The sequence below is a fragment of the Malaclemys terrapin genome, chromosome 7 (assembly GCF_027887155.1).
Source record: "Malaclemys terrapin pileata isolate rMalTer1 chromosome 7, rMalTer1.hap1, whole genome shotgun sequence".
In the NCBI taxonomy this organism is placed as follows: domain Eukaryota; kingdom Metazoa; phylum Chordata; order Testudines; family Emydidae; genus Malaclemys; species Malaclemys terrapin.
Genome location: NC_071511.1, coordinates 115156071 through 115176433, shown reverse-complemented (window position 1 = coordinate 115176433; position 20363 = coordinate 115156071). Strand labels below are relative to the sequence as shown.

Sequence of the window (20363 nt, the reverse complement as noted above, 5' to 3'; positions counted from 1 at the left end):
CACTTCAGGTACATCATTGTGGAGGTCACCCTTTACTCTGCATTGCTACTGCCTCGATTAGTTAGAGGGAATTCCTCCCTGTCTTTGCTCCTCTGGCCCTACCAGAAGGCAGAGAAAGGAGGAGGAACGCTGCACCAGGGCATTCCTCAAAGAGACATAAATACTCAGAGCCCTCTTGGCCTCCAAAGCTAAAGAAAGAGATGGTTTCTGCATCATCAAAATCCTCAGTGCGGGACACTTTGCTCTCTGATACCACTCATAGTGGCTTGATCAGGGAAGAGCCACTGACTCTGTTTCACAAGCCAGGACTGTTGAGCGCTGCTGCTTTCCCTAGAGAAGGCACTAGAGCTGTCATCCTTGATCACAGCAGGGCAAAAGCCCATCTTGGTACCAGAGGCCGACATAGTTGAGAAAGATGTCATGAGCCGGTTGGTATTGGCCTCACCATGTACTCAGACTGATAGTGTCTTGCTGGAGCTGTTTCATGAGGTGCAGATGTTGCCTTCAGTGTCTGGGTCTGCTATGGTACCAACATCTTCAGGTCTGGTACAGCAGCCGTTGATTATGAAGGCAGCTCCAAGACCAATGATAACTGCTCTACCTCAATGCATGGTGCTGATAGCCAGAAAGCCTTTGATGTTACTAAAAAAGAATGAGGAATACTTGTGGCACCTTAGAGACTAACAACTTTATTTGAGCATAAGCTTTCGTGGGCTAAAACCCACATCGTCGGATGCATGCAGTGGAAAATACAGTAGGAAGATACATATACACAGAGAACATGAAAAAATGGGTGTTGCCATACCAACTATAACTCTTATAATTCTTGACGTCTGATTTGTGTCCATTTATTCTTTTGCGTAGAGATTGTCAGGTTTGGCCAATGTACATGGCAGAGGGGCACTGCTGGCACATGGTGGCATATATCACATTGGTAGACGAGCCTCTTATAGTGTGGCTGATGTGATTAGGTCCTATGATGGTGTCCCCTGAATAGATATGTGGACAGAGTTGGCAACATTCCACTGCATGCATCCAATGAAGTGGGTTTTAGCCCAAGAAAGCTTATGCTCAAATAAATTTGTTAGTCTCTAAGGTGCCACAAGTACTCCTCGTTCTTTTTGCTGATACAGACTAACACGGCTACCACTCTGAAGTTTGATGTTATTGTTATCTACAACTAGACTGTGGTACTCTCACTCCCCCAATCTCCAATAATGTAATCCCTGATACCATGCATCCCTGGCCTGGAGAGTACTCCTCCTCCCCTCCTATGTCTCCCAGTACAGGAATCCGGGGCATCTTCCAAGGATCATTGTTGCTATCATAGGAGTTGTCGTGACAAGAGAAGATCGAGAGACTGAAGGGCTGAGTTTAAGCATACTTAGTCTCTGGTACTGTGCCAACCCCATCACTGTCCCTACTGGATACCATGGGGGATGCCTCCGGATTCGAGATTATCATCTCCACTGCACTACAGAAACTAGGCCCAGAGGAGGGAATATTGCCAACTCGGAACTGACAGACCATTGGAAGTCGGTACCAGCCAGTTGCTACACTACTAAAATATATCCCCACAGGCCAAGTCTCCTTGTTACAGTACTGGTAGGCTGCTTGACTCCAATATCAGCCTTCACTGGGGGGCCAAGGCTCAGGCTTGCCCATTGTTGGCTTCAGACAGGTCTGCATTTCTCAACCAGCCTCAAGAGGATTGTAACCTGTCCCCTTTGAATATGTCATCTTCCTCAACAGATGGGGCCCTGATATAGAAATCATCTTCTCTGGTACTGGATGATTTTAAGGCCTACCAGGCACTCCTGAAAAGAATGGCTATGCTACGGGGGATACAAATACAACTTGTGGAAGAAAATCCTCACAAGATCATATACATTTTACACCCAGCTATGTCAGGGAAAGTTTCTCTCCTCATAAATGAAGCAGCTATGCAGCCTGTAAGTCTATTAAAACTTTATAGCAAGCTCAATCATCTTTCATGCCAGTGAAAAGGCTCACAGAACACAAGAACCAGATTCCCTCTCAGGTGTATGAGCAGTTTTATCAACATGCCACACCATCCTCCCGAGTAGTGGCAGCAGAAAATGAAAGAACTGCCAAGGTAGAGCAAAAGTGCCTCCTAAGGATAAAGATGCAAAAAAAAGTTAGACCTCTTTGGCTGAAAAATATATGCAACTGAGGGATTAAAATGGTGCACAGCAAACCATCAGACTCTGTTGACCTGTTGTGACTATTCATACTGGGATGCCATCTTGAAATTCCTTAATAAAACTGCCTGAGCACTCCAAGGCTGAGTGTCAGTCTCTCCTGGAGGAAGGTTATACAGTCACAAGATCTGCTCGACATGCTTCTTTGGGTGCAGTGGACTCAGCTGCCAGAGTTATGACAATGGCAGTAACCATGCACCATATACATGGCTCCAGGCTTTGTGAATTCTCGCCAAAGTCTAACAAACCACTGAAAATCTCCCCTTCAAGGGCTGTAATTTATTTTCCTTGAAACTGATGAGGCACTGCATAAATTTAAAAGGGAAGTGTTGTAATCCCTGTTCTCTTCCCAGCTGGTCTATAGAGACCCAAAGTTTCACACTCGGTACACTAATATTTGCCTAGAGAGCTGGATCAGTATAAGCTTGAAATCTCCCCCCCCACCCCACATCCACAGCTTCCTCATCCAGGCAGTTGCATGCCTCATAACAGCCTATTTGACTTCTTCATCAAAGATGGTATGCGGACTATACCAGATCTTACAGGCTTCCCCTCAGTCCCCATGAGACCATGTTGTCACATTTCCTAAGTGTGTGGCAGTCCATCACCTCCAACAATTGGGTGCTAAACTTGGTGGAATTGGGATATATCCTCCAATTCCTGTCTTTCCCACCTTCCCTGTCCCTTTTCAGGGACTCATCTCTCAAATCAGTTCTGAGGCAAGAAGAGTAGAATCTACTTTCTCTGGGAGTCCCAGAAGTATCCCTCTGAATCAGTACTTCCTAATAACCAGAGCAAAAGGGGGTCTCAGGCTTATTCTGGACCTTTGGTACCTAATAAATCAATCAATAAGTGTTTGTTCTGTTTCCCTAGCAACTATTATCCCTTCATTAAATCCAGGAGATTGGTATGCTGCCCTAGACTCAAAGGACGCATATTTCTATGTAGCCATTCACCCTGGTCACAGAAAAATTTTAGCAAGAGGGGACCAATTTACAGTTCTACCGTTTGGCCTATCATCTGCACTGAGGGTTTTCATGAAATGAATGGGAATGGTGGCTTCATGCCTCCACCACTGGATGGCCAGGTGTACCCTTACCAGGATGATTGGCTGCTGTGGAGCTGCTCCTTTCAGGGGCTGGAGAAATGCATTAATCGAACACTCCTGTTGCTTAATGCCTAGGCTTGGAATTAACAGGTAGAAATTGACCATAGCACCCCTCCAGAGAATAGAATTTATTGGCGCAGTTCTGGATTCAACCCTAGGCAGGGCCTTTCTGAGGCTAGTAAGACTCCTAGCCATCCAAGACTTCTGTGTGCCCCTCAGACATCAGTGAGAAATTGACTCAAGCTCCTGGAGCACATGGTGGCAGGCAATTACATGAACCCAGATGCCAGACTTCATCTCAGAGGGATACAGTCATGATTCAGGTCAGTGTACTGCCTTCAGATACATGACCTGGATGGACTGATATGTATCCCTGGCAAAATCTTATCTTCACTGGATTGGTGGATGAGCCACAACAATGTCTGCAGGAGACTTCTTCTCCCTGACTCTTCTTTCCACGACTCTAGTAATAGATGCTTCAACTATGGGGTGGGGAGACCATCTGGAAGTTTGGCAAGCTCAAAGCTTGTGGTCCAGTCAAGAGATGGGACTACACATAACATTCTAGAGCTGCGGGCGAACTCCATAGTGAGTCACCAGTTTGTACCCATTTACACAACAGAACTGTCCAAATACTTGCCAATAACACCACAGCAGTGTTGTGCATTAATAAGGAGGGGAGAAGTCACATCAAAGAGCCTCTGCCAGGAGGCAGTCAGGTTGTGGAACTTCTGCATATAAAATTCTTTGTCACTTGTAGCATCACACCTGTGGGGGTTCACAATGTCATAGTGGACAGATTAAGCACATCCTTCACCTTGCATCATGAGTGGTCCCCAAACATACTTATTCTAAGATCAGTGGTTCAAATAGGAGGAATCCTAACTATGGACTTAGTCACAACCCATCAGAACTGCTCCCAGTTCTGTCTGAGGGCAGGCCACAGCCCAGGGTCTATCTCAGGGGTGTTTCTTTTCCCTTGGGGCAAGGACCTACTCTACTCCTATCCCTGCCTTCTCCCCATACCACTTATTTCCAAGGCCATCCTCAAGCTGAAGTGGGATCAAGACAAAATGATGGTCATTGTGGCACCCTGGGCAAGACAACTGTGGTATTCAGACTTCTGCAAGCTATCAGTCAAGGAAACTTTTCCCCTGCCTCCAGTCAAGAACCTGATATCGCAAGATCACAGTTGGGTATTACACCCAAACCGTCAACTTCATGGCCTGGTTCCTCAGTGGCTAGACCCTGAGGAGTCACATTGTTCTGAAATGGTCCAAAATGTCCCACTTAAAAGTAGGAACCCTATCCACGAGAGCTACTCGCTTTAGTAAGTGGAAGCAGTTTTCTATCTGGGCAATTAACCTGTGGCCTATGCAGACCATGCTTCGAAAATCTTGGACTATTTGTGACACGTGAAAGAGTCAGGTTTGATTGTCAGCTCCATCAGGGTGCACCTGGCTGCAATTTCAGCATTTCACTTCCATATCATGGGGAGGATTGTTTTACTCTAAACCATGGTTCTCAAAAGACCTAGATGGGATGTTTCCACCCATTAGCGACCCTGTTCCACATGGGGATTTGAATTTAGTTATCAGTACTTATGAGGTTCCCCTTTTGAACCATTAGCTTCCTGTTTGTGGTTACACTTTTCAGCAAAGGTAGCTTTTTGGTAGCCATCACATTGCAAGGTTTGATTGTCAGCTCCATCAGGGTGCACCTGGCTGCAATTTCAGCATTTCACTTCCATATCATGGGGAGGATTGTTTTACTCTAAACCATGGTTCTCAAAAGACCTAGATGGGATGTTTCCACCCATTAGCGACCCTGTTCCACATGGGGATTTGAATTTAGTTATCAGTACTTATGAGGTTCCCCTTTTGAACCATTAGCTTCCTGTTTGTGGTTACACTTTTCAGCAAAGGTAGCTTTTTGGTAGCCATCACATTGCAAGGAGAGTAGGAGAGCTGCATGTCCTAGTAACAGAACACTCCATGCACTGTTTTTTTCCAGGACAAGGTACAGCGTAGGCCACATCCTAAGTTTCTTTCCAAAGGAGAGTCTGATTTTCATCTCAACCAGTCTATAGATTTACCAGTTTTCTTTACTACATTTCCATAAAGACAAACAAAAGCTCCACACTTTGGATGTTTGCCAAGCCCTGGCTTTTTATCTAGACAGAACCAAAGCCCTTTTGGCTCTCTTCCCAACTATTATTCTCCCATGCATAATTAATGAGGGGGCATATTGCAACAGCATAATAGCTGGCCAAGTGGATCACCAGCTGCATTGTCATGTTACAACATCCCTATGGAACACCCCTTTTACCTGTATCTGCATCCGCACCCGCAGCAGCAAGCCGTCTCACAAGGGCTAGCAATGGGGAGGGGAGGCCTTGCAGGGAAGAGGCAGCGTGAGGGTGGGAACTGGGGGTAAGAGGCAGCACGGGGCGGGGATTCCGAGAAGATGGGGCGGCGTGGCAGGGAGATGGAGGAAAGGGGCGTCGAATCGCGTGCTGCTCCCAGGGGCTCGTAAGCGACAGCACACGGCAACAGCGGTGTGTGTTGCTTCACAGTGGGGCTGAGGGGTGGGGTGCTGGGGCCCTGCTGCCCAGGAGCCGGCAGGCTGGGCCTGGGCCTGGGAGTGCAGCCAGGGCTGCCGGGCCAGGCTGTGGTGGGGACGCTGGCACTGCCTGTGGGGCCCAAGTTGCTGGACAGGAAGCGAGTGGGTGCTGGACAGCCCTGACTCCGACCTGCTGCCTAGCCCCAGCCACTGGCTGCTGCTGCCTGCCCCAAGCATGCTGCGTCCCCCATGCAGGGCTCTACATATGTCTATTACATGACCCACCCTCCATCCCCAATACATTGGAGTCTTTCATCTAAGAGTCTGGTGTGAAGGAACTGAAGGGTGGGCATGGCAGCTTCACCCTTGGTACCTTTTGCTTGGACCATGAGCGACACCATAGTTCAGGCATGGCTGCCTCTGTGGGAACTGCTAGAGACCGGTCACTGGTACCAGTGCATGAGATGCACAAACACCTAGCCTAATGGATATATGCAACATTATCTCAAAAAACAACAGTAATGAAAGTTGAATAACTGTTCTTTCTCTAGCCAAAAAATTGTGTGCACATGCTAATAGAAATTTTGGGTTAAAAAGTTAATCTTTTTGTAGGCAAACATATTTCCTGAGGAACGCATAGCTGATCTAATTTTTTAGATAAATCAGTTGGTAAAATAATAAAATGGATCTTTTGATTTTTTTATTGAATTAGAAACTTTTATTATAATATGAGCAAATTTATTATCTCAGAAATGATGAGTATATTTTATATTATATTCACTGGGTACCCTACTTAACTTTACTGGTTTTCTTGTATTTTATGTAGGAACCCTAGCTATAACGGTCATCTTTTATAAAAGGGATACGCTTTTAATATATTATAATGTATTATTTTATTCTTTTATTTTCTAGGACTATTTTGAAAGAGAGTGGTTTTGCAAAGTATCTTCATTCAGCTGTCTTAATAAGTGGAGCTATGCTGATTTTTGGCGGAAATACCCATAATGATACTTCTCTGAGTAATGGTGCAAAGTGCTTTTCGGCTGACTTTCTGGCATATGATATAGGTAGGTACTGCATGTAAGATTTACTTATCAGGTGAAGTTTAAGAATCACAGCCTTGATTTATGAAGCACATAAGAATTCATTCACAAAAGGTCTATGTATCTTTTACATTTGAACTATGAAAGTTTATAAGCTATTTTTTGTTAGGATGTGTGACAAAGCACGTTTTTTTGATTTTCCATTATTACTTTGTGTAGTTTCTTAGATGCGGGGTGGAAGCCAAAAAAATTATGTAAAACTGGACCAAAATTGTCTCTTTGTATTTCTCAGTGCTTAAAATACCCTCTCCCCCAAAATATAAAACACTACAATCTAGTATTTTCTCTTCATGTTAAGATCTCTCTGTCCATCTTCAAGATCTTCCCTTGAAGTACTCCCTTGCTTCACCGGCAGGGACTGACTCGTTTTTTTTTTTTTTTTTTGCCCCCCCCCCCCCCCATGTGTCCTGATTTTTTCTTTCCCTCATCTGGTTACCCTAGTTAGCACACAAACCCTATTTTCAAATATACCACAACAATCAGTGAATTTCATTCATATTAAAACCTTTACTTAACTAGAGAAACAAATAATTGTAACATGCAAAGTATTGCTGATTTATTTGTGACGTTAAAGCTATAAAATAAGAGACAGATATTAGAATAATTCAGAATGTACAGATTTTGTTTCAAAAACTCTTTGAAAGTAGCATGGAAAGTATTGGGAGTGATGCAGTCACGTTAAATAATTCAGACTGTGGTAGCATTACTACTGTATCTAAAGAAAATTGAGGTTTATTGATTGTATTTCTGTGACAGTTTGGAAATTTATCTTTTTTAAATTTTTTCTTGTATAGACTTCTGTTTTAAACAAAACTTAATTTTAATAGGCATAATATGAATAGCCTCTTTGTGGACAAACTTATATCATGAGTAGAAAAATCAAATTGCAAAAAAATAAATTGTCTTTTCAAGAAATGTAATATAAAACAAGGGCCCAATATTGGATGGTGCTGAACATACTCAGTTTCTCCATTTTCCCCAGGGAATTGTGGGGACTCAGTATCTCACAAGAGGTATTCAGCAGCAATTTCAGTGATTTTATGATCACACCAGAGGATCTGATCTAATATGTTCATTTTCTGTTCAAAACTAAATGAAATTGTGCTAGTGGTAGCTGTGTTCATTCTCATTGTATAATAAGGCATTTATAAAACCCCGATTTATAGCTCCGAAGATGCTGCAAATAGTTAAAACAATTGCAATAGTAAAATAGAAAACAGTTTAATGATTTAAAACACTAAATACAGATGTTAGTGTATTTAAAATATTGTTGAAAGTCAACATTTTTTTGACTTTTTTTCTGAATTACTGTAGTAAATACACTGAGCCTACTGCTGTGAATCATGAAACATTTATAAAAGAGAACCGCTGAAGTCTGGGATTCTTTGTTACAGCATAAGGTTTCCCATAAATCATCATATCCATCTTCTGAAGTACGGATGGAAATGTAAGTGAAGGAATACACTTTTCCTTCCATTTGGGCATTGAGGAAAGCTATGAGTTTTGGGGAAAAAAATGTAAATATGAATAGAACAACCTGTTAAGTTTTCTTCCTCTTATGATTATTTCAACAATGGATTAATCAAAAGCCTGAATGCTTATTGGTATTCACTGTGCAGTGAATGGTTCTTACAGTGAGATTTCTGAATCTAAAAGGGAAAATAAAAAGAAATTGCCTAAAGAGAATATTGTGTTCATTTGTCCTGGACTGGCTTGTGACTTCACTGGAAAAGACTGGCTGTCTTGGGACTCCTCAGGAAACAAGCAGCCTATCAAGTTAAGGAAATATTTGATCATTTTGAAGAATCTCCATGAAAAGCAAGTCTTCTGCAGGAGAACACAGTATTATGGATAGAGATAAAGAGAAGTGAGTGGATATTGAAATACCTCAGAAGTATTTGTTCAGACATGTGACTAAATTCCCTTCTGTTGCTATTAACAATCACTTTCATTATCTTGCCTCCTACGGTCATTGTCAACTTGCTATTGTGAAATATTGCTCTTGACAGTAAACTTAGATGAACAGCTTCTTTTGCAACCAACACAGCTACTAGAACTGAGTATGAGGAACTCGTGGGTACCTAGACTCAAAGGCTATGCCTACACTAGAGACCTTGCAGTGGCACAGCTGCACCGATGCAGCTGTAAGATCGCTCGTGTGGCCACTCTATGCTGACTGGAGAGAGCTCTCCCGTCGACATAATTAAACCACCTCCAATGAGCGGCAGTAGTTATGTCGGCAGGAGCTTCTCCCACCGACATAGCACTGTGCACACTACCACTTATGCCTGCAAAACTGATGTTGCTCAGGGGGGTGTTTTTCACACTTCTGAGTGACATAAATTTTGCCGACATAAGTGTTAGTGTAGACATGTCTCTAATTCACGAGGCTTCAGTTTATAGTTGAATATCTCTGTTTGTAGCACAATGTGCTGCTGCTGGTACCATGGATGCAGGTTCTCTTACTGATCTCAAATGAACCATAGGGTTTCTGACCTTCAAAAAATCTCATCATATGTATTGCAGATGTTTGTATTGGGCAGCTGTATAAGCATAAAACCTCATTTTCAGTGTGTGTGTGTGTGTGTGTCTTTGACAGTATGATGGTTTTATTCAGGTTAAAGAGCATGTCTTAATCCATTGGCACCAGTGGTTGGTGTTCACCAGATTTATGAGTTTCTGCTCCCATGTTCTGGTAGTATAAATGATGAAAGATTGCTTTTGCATATAAAATCCCATACCTGGAATTGCTAGACTGATAGAGATGTGCTTCCTTTCCATGTGCTTTATTAGCCTGCATTTTGTCTCTTAGGGAACTTGCAGCAAACCAAGGCGTTAAGATTCTGATCTCTATCCTGAATCACCTCATTTCTGGCTTCCAGAAGGCAGTGATAATCTTTGATTTATGCTAAAAGTGACCTGCCTGTTACGGGTAATCTGCCAAGAACTTGCCAAATAGCAGGTGTAAAAAAGACAAACAAATGCATTTTTCAAGTGGTTATATATAAATTGGCTGGCTGATGTCAAAGGTTTGGCAGGCTTGGAGCAGTGGATATAGTTAGGTCAGTTGTTAAATTTCCTGTTTCAATTATCCCTAAGATAAAAACAGAAGAATAAATGTGTGTGTGTCTATATTAAACACTGTAACACTTGTAACACTTTTAGATAGTGCTTAGATGTTCAAAACTCAGTGAGTAACAGGAATAAAAGACAACAAATCAAACAGTACCTTGATTCTTCAGGTGAAGCATGGAACCACATCAAATTCCACATTAAAAGATTCACAATGTGCAGCAACATGTACATTGTCCCACAAAGGGACACTCCTATTGCTCGGTAGATATACAGCATAATGTGCATGCTATCATTCCTTTTGTAAAGATGAAAATTAAAATGTCATAGTCACAAATAATCTAAAGAAAAAAAGTCACTTAAGGGGTTAAGGAAGATTGGCTTGATATTTGGAAGTAAAATTAAGGACTGCTCAGTGGTATTTTGGTCAGATATTTTTTCTTACAAGAAAACATAAATGTGAAAATGTAATTTTCTGAGTTAGGTAAATTAGGAGGGTGTGAGGGGGTGGCTTGCAGTAGTAAAGTAAGTTGCAAAAGATATATAACAGCAGCATGAGAGAGCTCACAAAATTTCTGCATTTTTCCTCAAATTTAACACTCATGATCTTTGTTCTCAGGTTGGTGATATCTAAAGTTTTCCCATGGAGAAATAGGCTGCACCACAAATGAAGCAGGGAGGAAGGATAAGATTTTGCATTACCATGACTGCTATTATATCTGGCTAATCAGTGGATTATTATTCTAGAGGGTGCCCTTCATCGGCCATTCCAGAGGAAAGAACGGTGCTTTGGCTGGAAGGAAGAGGAGGAGGAATGCAGTGTATAGTAGTCAGGGTCTTCCTACAGGGTCTGATATCTGTAAAGATTTAATACATAGGGCTCAGATTGGGCATGAGAAATGAGATATAATCTGTCTCTTGCTAGATAGGTAGAAATATTATATATCTAGAGAATTCAGAGAGAGTTACTGTGAGGTAATCAGGGGTAGATGTCTGAGCCTTCCCCAGCTCAGTTATTATAGTAACTCAGAGCCCTCCCCATCTAGTGTCCCATCACTGGCCGTTTGAGACTTTTGCTACTGCCAGTTGCCTGTGGGTCACCTGCCATCGTAGGCAGTCCCATCATACCACCCCTTCCATAAATTTATGAAGCTCAGTCTTGAAGCCAGTTAAGTTTTTTTCCCCCACTGATCCCCTTGGAAGGCTGTTCCAGAACTTGGTTGATGGCCAATTTATAACCATCAACAAGAGCTCACAATTCCTGTACAAAACTCTTCTTCCTGATGCACCCTCCTCACCTAGAGACTTAAACACACAGCAGTAGTCTCAGCAAGGCACAGGTCACAAGTTATGCTTGTATATCTATGCATGGACAACATCCCAATCAATGCCCTGCCCAGAGAAACAGACCAGTTTGTGACTGGATGGTTGGTGGAAAGGATTCATACCCACCAATTCTTGAAAATCAAGAAGAGCTTTTGAACCTAACAGAATTTCTCAGGCAGGGGTCAAAACAAACATGTTCCTGGCCATAATTTTACCCTCATAGTTAATATTTGCAAGATCCAATACTTTATTGCATCAGACATTTCCTGGCAATGGTCATCCAGCCAATTATCTCAATGGCTAGAATTGCTGGTGTCATGCATAGGCTTAACCTCCCCCATCCATGCACACGTCTTTGATTCACTGCTCACTCCTTCCCATTAGTGATGAATGAGGAGAGAAGCTGTGCAAACAGAATGAGAAATTTCTTATCTGATAATTTTCTTTGTGTTAGCAGCTTCTTTAGTCATTCATCCCACCCCGGTAGTCTTCTAAATGACTAGAATACAAATTGAAAATTTTCTCTAAAGGGAGACTTAAACATATAATTCTCTTAAGGTTAATTAATGCATTATATCAAGTTGTCCTAATGCAAATAATTTATTGCTGGAGTGTTTCTGCAGCTTTGGAAGGACTCTTCTGTTGGCCTGAACAGAAGGGCAGGGCTTAGTCCTGGAGACCCTATTAACAATATTGAGCTGCCTCCAAATTCTAAAGGTGTGGGGCATTAACCCATCAGTTACAAATGAGAAGAGAAGCTGCTAACAGAAAATTATTGGGTAAGAAATTTTTCATTCCTTCTACTGCAGCTGCTCAAAATGGTTGAAAAGAAAGAAAAGGATTGACAGGGAAAAGGATGACATGAAAAAAGATGGGGGGGGGGAGGGAAGCAGAAAGGAGATAATTCATTGGAGTGCAATAAAATGGGCCTTAGTGAGATTGATAGAGACCAAATTGTTTGGGTCCCAATTGTGTTACACTTTAAGAATTATGTGGGTTAACGAAGTTTGCATTTACCTTGTATGTACGTATATCACGGTGAGAAACACACTGTACAAAGATGAGATTATAGCTGTTTCATATGATGTGTATCACTAAATCATAGTGTGACAAGGTGTGTGAGGTAATATCGTCTACTGGACCAACTTCTCTGTGTGAGAGGGAAGCATTTGAATTTACACAGAGCTTTTATTTAATCATAGTGTTGCATTCTGTTAATATCCACAATAATTTGATGAACTGTTCTAAATGTCAAATACTGTAATAGTGTATGAAGATGGCAACTATTCTTCTTGGAGTGATTGCTCATGTGTATTCCACAATAGGTGTGCGTGCTTGCTATGTGCACCGGTGCTGGAAGTTTTCCCCCTAGCAGTACCTGTAGGGGAGTGCCCCAGCAACCTCTGGAGTGGTGCCTCCATGGCGCAGTATAAGGGGCGCTGCATGCTCCCCACACCCTCAGTTCCTTCTTGCCGCCAGTGAAGGTGCTTTGGAACTGCTCTGCTCCAGCTTTGCTGTAGCTTGTCCCCAAAACTGCTTGTTCGTTCAGTGTATGGTACCTGTAGTTAGTTAGTTGTTTAGTTAGTTTAGTTTAGCTAGAGCGTCCAGGCTGGGGCATGCCCCGTGCCCTGGATTTTAAGTCGTGCAACACTTGTAGGCGATCTATGCCACTGAGTGATCTGCACTCAGACTGTCTATGCGGTTTGGGGGAAACCCATCTCAGCGATCACTGCAAGATTTGCAAGTTGTTTAAGCCTTGGACTAAGAGAGAAAGGAACATTAGGCTCTGGGCTATCCTGATGGAGTGGGTGCTGATCGTGGCTCTGGCACTCCCCTCTGAGTCAGCACTGGGCACCGCGGTGTCGGTGCACGACAACCCTCCAGCGCCATCGACTAGTCGTCACCGCTCCCCATCCATGGGGCATGCCAAGAAGGTTAGGAACAGGCCTTCTTCGCCGCGGCACTGAGTAAATCTGGGACAGAGGCTAGGCCCGCATTGGGCAGTCCTCGATCCCCATCGGCCTTTAGGCTTCCAAATCAAGTCGAGCGGAGTAGCTCAGCGCATTTGGAGCAGGCCTTTCCGGATGTCCAGATGCCCTCCACATTGGAGCGGCCCCGGGATGTTATGTCCATGCCAGTACCAAGAGCACCGCTGATGTCGGCCCCACGCTCCAGAGGCAAGCCACCGCTGGGATCTCCGCAGTCACCCCCGGCTCGGTACTGGTCTCGGTTGAGTGAACGTGGATCGCCCTTGACGCCAACCAGGTTGTCTGGTTGGGTTCCGTCTGACCAAGACTCTCAGCACCCCTCCGCCTCGAGGAGCGAACACTGTTGGGACCGAGGGAGATGTCGCCAAAGGTCCTCGTCTCGGAGGGGCTATCGCAGCCGGTCATGGCACGAATGTCGACATAGTTCCTGTTTGGTGTCCCACTCCAGGACACTGCCATGGCACCGCCTCCGCCGCCCCGGGCGTCGATCACCATCGTCTCGCCGTCGCGGGTTCGCCCGCTGGAGCCGATCGCGGAGCAGCTGTTACTGACGGTACAGGTCCTCCACATCGGGATCATGGTTCTGAGGTCGGCATCGCTCCCCGAGCTGCCACTTCTCCCGGTCCAGGGACAGCGGCAGGTCATATGTCAGCCTGGCCTATCTTTGTAGTCATCCATCTGCCTACAGGCCTTCCATCTGCCGGGCGCCCAGAACGCGCGCGCAGATTGCTTAAGCAGGGACTTCTTCTCTCAGCACGAGTGGTCTCTCCACCCAGAGGCGGTGCACAGACTTTTCCAAGTGTGGGGTACTTCCCAGATGGACCTGTTCGTGACTTGGCAGAACCGTCGCTGCCCCCAGTTCTGCTCCAGGTGGGGGCTGGGACAGGGCACTGTCTCCAATGCCTTTCTCCTGTCCTGGTCAGGCCAGTTTCTCTATGTCTTTCCCTCATTCCCGCTGATCAGCAAGGTCCTGGAAAAGATAAAGATGGACAAGGCCCGGATCCTTCTGATTGCCCCAGCATGGCCCAGGCAGCATTGGTACCAGACCCTCATGGGCCTGGCGGTCACCCCACTGTGGCCGTTGCTGTTGCCATCCCACCTGGACCTGCTCTCCCAGAACCAGGGCTGCCTCCTCCACCCCAACCTAACGGCACTCCACCTCATGGCATGGCTGCTCAATGGTTAGGTTGGGAGCAAAGAACGTGCTTGGAAAGGGTTCAGCGCATCCTCCTAGAAAGTAGGCGGCCCTCCATGCACCGAGCATACTTGGCAAAGTGGTCTCGGTTTTCCAGATGGGCGGATGAGCGGGGCATTTCCCCGGTGGCCGCTCCGATCCAGCTTATTCTGGACTACCTCCTTCACCTTGAATCCCAGAGCCTGGCGCCCTCGTCAGTCAAGGTGCACCTGGCGGCCATATCGGCCTTCCATCGACCGGTGCAGGGCCACACGGTATTCTCCCATGCTATGACTGGCCGATTCCTTAAGGTGTTAGATCGCCTCGTCCCATATGTTAGGCAGTGGGACCTAAACTTGGTGTTGGCCCATTTCCCGGGGCCCCTGTTTGTGCTGCTAGCCACGTGCGCCTGGTCACACCTCTTGTGGAAGGTGGCCTTCCTGGTTGCGATCATACCGGCTAGGTGGGTCTCAGAGCTCAGGGTCCTGACCTCCGAGCCCCCATACACGGTGTTTCATAAGGATAAGGTCCAGCTGCGCCCACACCCATCTTTCCTCCCAAAGGTAGTCTCCGCCTATCACGTGGGTCAGGACATTTTTCTGACGGTCCTCTGCCCCAAGCCCCATGTGTCCAGTGAGGAGTGCCGCCTCCACACGCTGGATGTGAGACAGGCTCTGGCTTTCTACCTGGAGCAGACTAAGCCGTTTAGAAAGTCCTCGCAACTGTTCATCGCCTCGGCCGAGTGCATGAAAGATCGGCCGATCTCCACTCAGTGGCTCTCCAACTGGATCACCTCGTGCATCTGTATCTGTTATGACCTGGCGGGAATCCCTCCGCCACCAATTGTGAAAGGGCACTTGACTCGGGCGTGGGCCTCGTTGGCTGCCTTTTTGGCCCATGTCCCCATTCAGGACATTTGTAGGGCTGCCATGTGGTCTTCAGTTCACACGTTCACCTCAAGTTATGCAATCGTCTCCCAGACCAGGGATGATGCTGAGTTTGGCAGAGCTGTGCTCCGTCCCGAGAATTTGTGAACTCCTACCCACCTCCAACAGATATCACTTGGACTCACCTATTGTGGAATACACATGAGCAATCACTTGAAGAAGAAAAGACAGTTACCTTTTCTGTAACTGGTGTTCTTTGAGATGTGTTGCTCATGTCTATTCCACATCCCGCCCTCCTTCCCCTCTGTTGGAGTTGTCTGGCAAGAAGGAACTGAGGGTGGGGGCAGCATGCAGCGTCCTTTATACCATGCCATGGAGGCGCCACTCCAGGGGTTACTGGGGCACTCCCCTATGGGTACTGCTAGGGGAAAAACTTCCGGCACCGGTGCATGTGGCAAGCACGCACACCTACTGTGGAATAGACATGACTAACACATCTCGAAGAACACCAGTTACGGAAAAGGTAACTGTCTTTTCCAAAACATCCGAATAAGATATTTGGAGCTGAACCCCTTTGAGATCCACGTGAAGGGAAAGTGTTTGAAAAGAAAGCTGTATGTCCCTTTATGCTAATATCAATGGAGTGGACATTGGTTTGGCTTGTAGATCTATACTATATAGGTGAAATATAGAACAGTGAAACCAGAAGATGAGAAGAAAATTTAGGCATTTGAAATATACTGTTGCTGACATTGATACATTCCTGGAAAAAAGCAATCTAGAGTGGATATTAAAATTGTGGCGGTGGGATTGGTTGTTTAAAAAAAAATACAGGAACATTTGGACATTCATTGTCTGAAGTATAAGCCTTCTGCAGAATGATTTAAGGGTGCCAAGTATGGGGCTAAAGGCATGGCAAATGAAGATTGCTGAGTAATATTACAAATGTTTGTGGATTTTCTTTCCTTTATCAAGTGATATTTAATAATCCAATCGTGCAAACTTTATCTTTATATTTATTTAAAATAAATAACAAAAACATGCTCCCTTTGCCCAAGTCTCTGGGTACATTTATGCCAGTTAAAAGTCCAGTCATAGTTCAATCATTAGACTGTCTCAAAAAGGCTGTAAAAAGGGCAATACCTAAATTTACAACAACCCTCTCAAAAAATATAAACTAAGAGGCAACATCCCCAGTCAAAAATCAGAGCCTCCCTTAAAACCATTCCTACCAACCAGCCTTATGAAGAGACAAGAATAAATAGATGGGATTTTCAGCAGTCCTTGAGAACTAATAAACACAAACAGTGGGAAGGAGTTCTAGATAGGAATTCATTGAGAATACTCAATATTGAAATCTAAGTATTATTAGCAAAAGTTCATCAGCTGACCTGAACTGTTCTAGTAGTACATGGGGAGAAGGGAGGGAGATGGTCTCTTAAATAGCTTGAACCCAAACTACATATGGCTTTGTCCATTTGCTTCCTGAAGTGAACAATAAACCAATATAGCGCGCACAGGTGTGATGTGCTGTCTCCTGCCAACGAGCCTATGCCTCTGAGCCATTTCACTTTGTACCAAATCTAGTTTTTTTAAATATACCCATATGTTGTACCTCAGAATTTCTCATTGCTATCTGATTGATATTTCATCTCTTACTTTACATTTGTTTGTACCTTTAATACAAAGGAAAGCCTAATAACTTGAGGACAAGATACATTTCGGATCAACATATAATGGCTTACACTTTTAGTTCCTGCATTATTTGCAGTAATAAAACATGTAGACCAAATAATTCACTTGATTATCTGCAGTGGTTATATTTTGTTGTCACATACAATTGATAATCAACAGTGTCAGGACCAGAATGTGGGCAATCTTATCTAGTGGTTAGAGTCTGAGTCTTGCATAGTGGTTAGAGCCAGGGACACATAGTCACAGAGCTGGAGTCAGGAGTCATTAAGCAGAGCCATGGGTCAGAGCTGGAGTCAGAAGTCAGTAACTGGAGCCAATGGTCAGAGTCAAGGTCAGAAGTGAGCAAGGGAGCAGGACTGGATTGGAGTAGGGCAGGAACAAGGCTGAATGCAAGGCAGAAGCAAGGGGCTGGAGCAATCACAGCTGCGGGCTTAAATGTTGAGTAGTCAGGAACTGCTGCTTAGCTTAAATGCAGACCTTTTGGCTTCTTTCAGCCTATTGGGCACACTGGCCAATCAGGCCATTCTGCTGCTCATTAACCTGCCTGAAAGCTGAACTGACTAGCGCTAGGCTCAGGTGAGGGGACTCAATCCCATGGTTCCTGACAAATAGCACAAATATTGGGATATTTGTAAGTGTAGTTTTAGGAACTACACATAGGAGATTTTTATTCTACTTCTTGAAAATATACTATGATTTTTTTAAAATTGTCATGCTACATTATTTCTGTTTAAGATAATTACTGCAGTTAGCACAGTATCTTTGTTTTCTTACAAATCACATTTGCCATGCATTATTAAACTGATAAAATAAAAAAGAAATAGATGTAGCAATTTTATCCCCGTATTTTGAAAATTGTGTAAAGATTAATTAGATACAAACTTAATCTTCTGTGCCATTCATTTGGCCAAATTAAATACACAATCTCACAGTGCACGTCAGACATAAACATATTTTGTTCAGGAAACTACAGCAAACACTGAATCCTTGCTTTATTGAAATTTTCCTTGTTGTGAAATAAATAAAGCTCTAAAATTTATTTTTCTCAGCTGCATCATATGTTTTTGTGCAGTGCTTTGAAGACAAAAAGTGCTATATTATCAGCATCATGTTTCTTACCATTCCCCATGCAAATGATGTAGTATTGTTTTGCTACAAGTTCCATCTGCTAAATGAAAGAAACTGAACTCTAGAGATAGAACCTATACTGTTTTGTCACATTCTGGTCTATAGGATATTGCTGATTATATCTCTTATGTGTGGCAAAGTTATATATTGTTTGTTCTGGCTTTTTGTTACCCACAAAAGCTATTTATTATTTCCTATATTCCTCTGCAATGATCATTGTTAAAGACCGAATTTTGAGAAAGTTTAGATGCTTATTGCACATGCACATACTTGTGAAGGCTGAAGGTTCAGGAATCTGGAGATTTTATGCACATAATGCAATGCCCTAATTTTCATATTTTAATATTTATTATCTTGTTTACATACATGGCAACAGAAGAATGACAAGGCTGTAGGATGGAATGAGCTTTAAAAACATTGGAATTGTTAGGATATTAGCTGGTGCTGGTATCTTATCTGGATTGGTGTTCAGGTAACTGGCAGCTCCTTGAAGCTCTGCTCCTAGTTATTCATTGTCCTGGAGGTAGTGGGCTGTGGTTGAGCTGTTAATTCAGGTGATCTCCGTGTGTGTGCACCAGTCATCATTCAACCTGTAGTCACTGCCAAAGATTGATGTGGCTTTTTCCCTGGTGGCCAGAGACTCCATGTGCATCACCGGAGGAAATTTTTACCTGATTGAGTGGCCTCCCCACTATATAGGCCCATCACAGGCAGGGAAGTCCAGGCAGGCATCATCGCAGCACCTTCATTAAAACTCTCAGGTGGCATCAGCCAACAAAAATAAATAAACAAATACGAATTGTTACCTGACAGCCTCCACCTGCTTTCACAAGGAATGCTAACATGGGTGGACAGTATTGGAAGTATGGTCCCGCTCAGCCTAATAACTGCATGGTGTAAGGGCTTCTCCCTGGAAAGAAAAAAAATTAAAGTGGGATTCAAATCTGTTTCATGCAGGTATATTGGTTTTTTGGTCTTTGGGATCAAACAAATCAGTTCCCAGATATTGTAAATGATATAATAGGTAACTTTATGGGAAGCTGAGAGTCATCAGACAAGTCAATTTACAATCCTAACTTCTGCCAGACACTATGGAAGATAATACAGTTCATGTGTCAAATTGAAGCACTACATGAAGTACAATAGGAGAAAATACTTCTATGCAAGTGGTAGCTAGAACAAGTGCAGGGTCAGTAGCTCTCCTCTGTTGCCTCAGGGTTATCTACAGTTCTCCCACCCAATCCTATATGTAGTTAAACTCCTGACTGGTATTAGGATATCTCAGTTTTGGAGCAAAAGGGGACACAGGGAACAGTGCAAGAGTTGCAGGAACAGCTTTGTCTCATTGCCAGTTTCTGCAACCAATGGCAAGGCCATACCATGAATGAAATAACCCATCATCTACTTCAGATTGGAGCACTGCAGCTCCCTATCCTATGTCTAGTCTTAAAGAATCAAGGACAAGCAGAATAGAGCCCTGACTGAAAAATATAAATGAGTTCCTTTTGTCTTTCAAAGCATCCCCATTTTACCATCCTCAGATAATTTTCATTTTTTTGTAGCTGGATGGAACCTTTTTCTTTTCCCAGCTTTGATCATTACCATTTGATCTTACATGTGCTCTCAGGCTCTCTCTCCAGGATCATGGTAACAAAAATAGTGCCTTTAGGGAAGAAAGAAATTGACTCACCTCTTCCCAGACAAATTTTTTGATCAGCATTTTGAATGGAGAAAGCTGAAGCAAATACACAGTGATATGGTTCCAGGAATATCTTGGATTCAGGACAAAAACACACATGGTACTAGGATTGTCAATCATAGAGCTGGGCTGAGGATAAGTACAATCAGGTACAAGGTCTCATCTCAAAAGAATGTTAACAGAAGCTGAAGATGTTCATAAAGGTAAACAAATGGTGCCATGTAAACAAAAAACAATTGTTATTGGAGCCTTTTGTGAATTTTCATCTCATACAGAGGCGTGCTTCAATGATAGTGTTGATATGATACCTATCCGGTAATTCCAGGTATCCCCTCTGCATTTCACCCTATCTCATCCATTGCCAGGAATCTAGCTCCAATTGTATATTTGCCACTCCCA

At 43.8% G+C, this 20363-nt stretch overlaps 1 protein-coding gene across 9 annotated transcripts in view; it reads left to right on the top strand.

Annotated features, from left to right (window-relative positions):
- The window catches only part of ATRNL1 (attractin like 1), a 991165-nt gene that overhangs the window by 193119 nt on the left and 777683 nt on the right, over positions 1–20363 (top strand). For all 9 annotated transcript variants that reach the window (XR_008445623.1, XM_054034053.1, XM_054034052.1 and 6 more), the window contains one exon: positions 6805–6959. Coding sequence is in view for 8 of the 9 variants with exons in the window: in XM_054034053.1 (XP_053890028.1) it covers positions 6805–6959 (155 nt within the window). In the remaining variant the exon portion in view is untranslated. The remainder of the gene's footprint in view (positions 1–6804; positions 6960–20363) is intronic.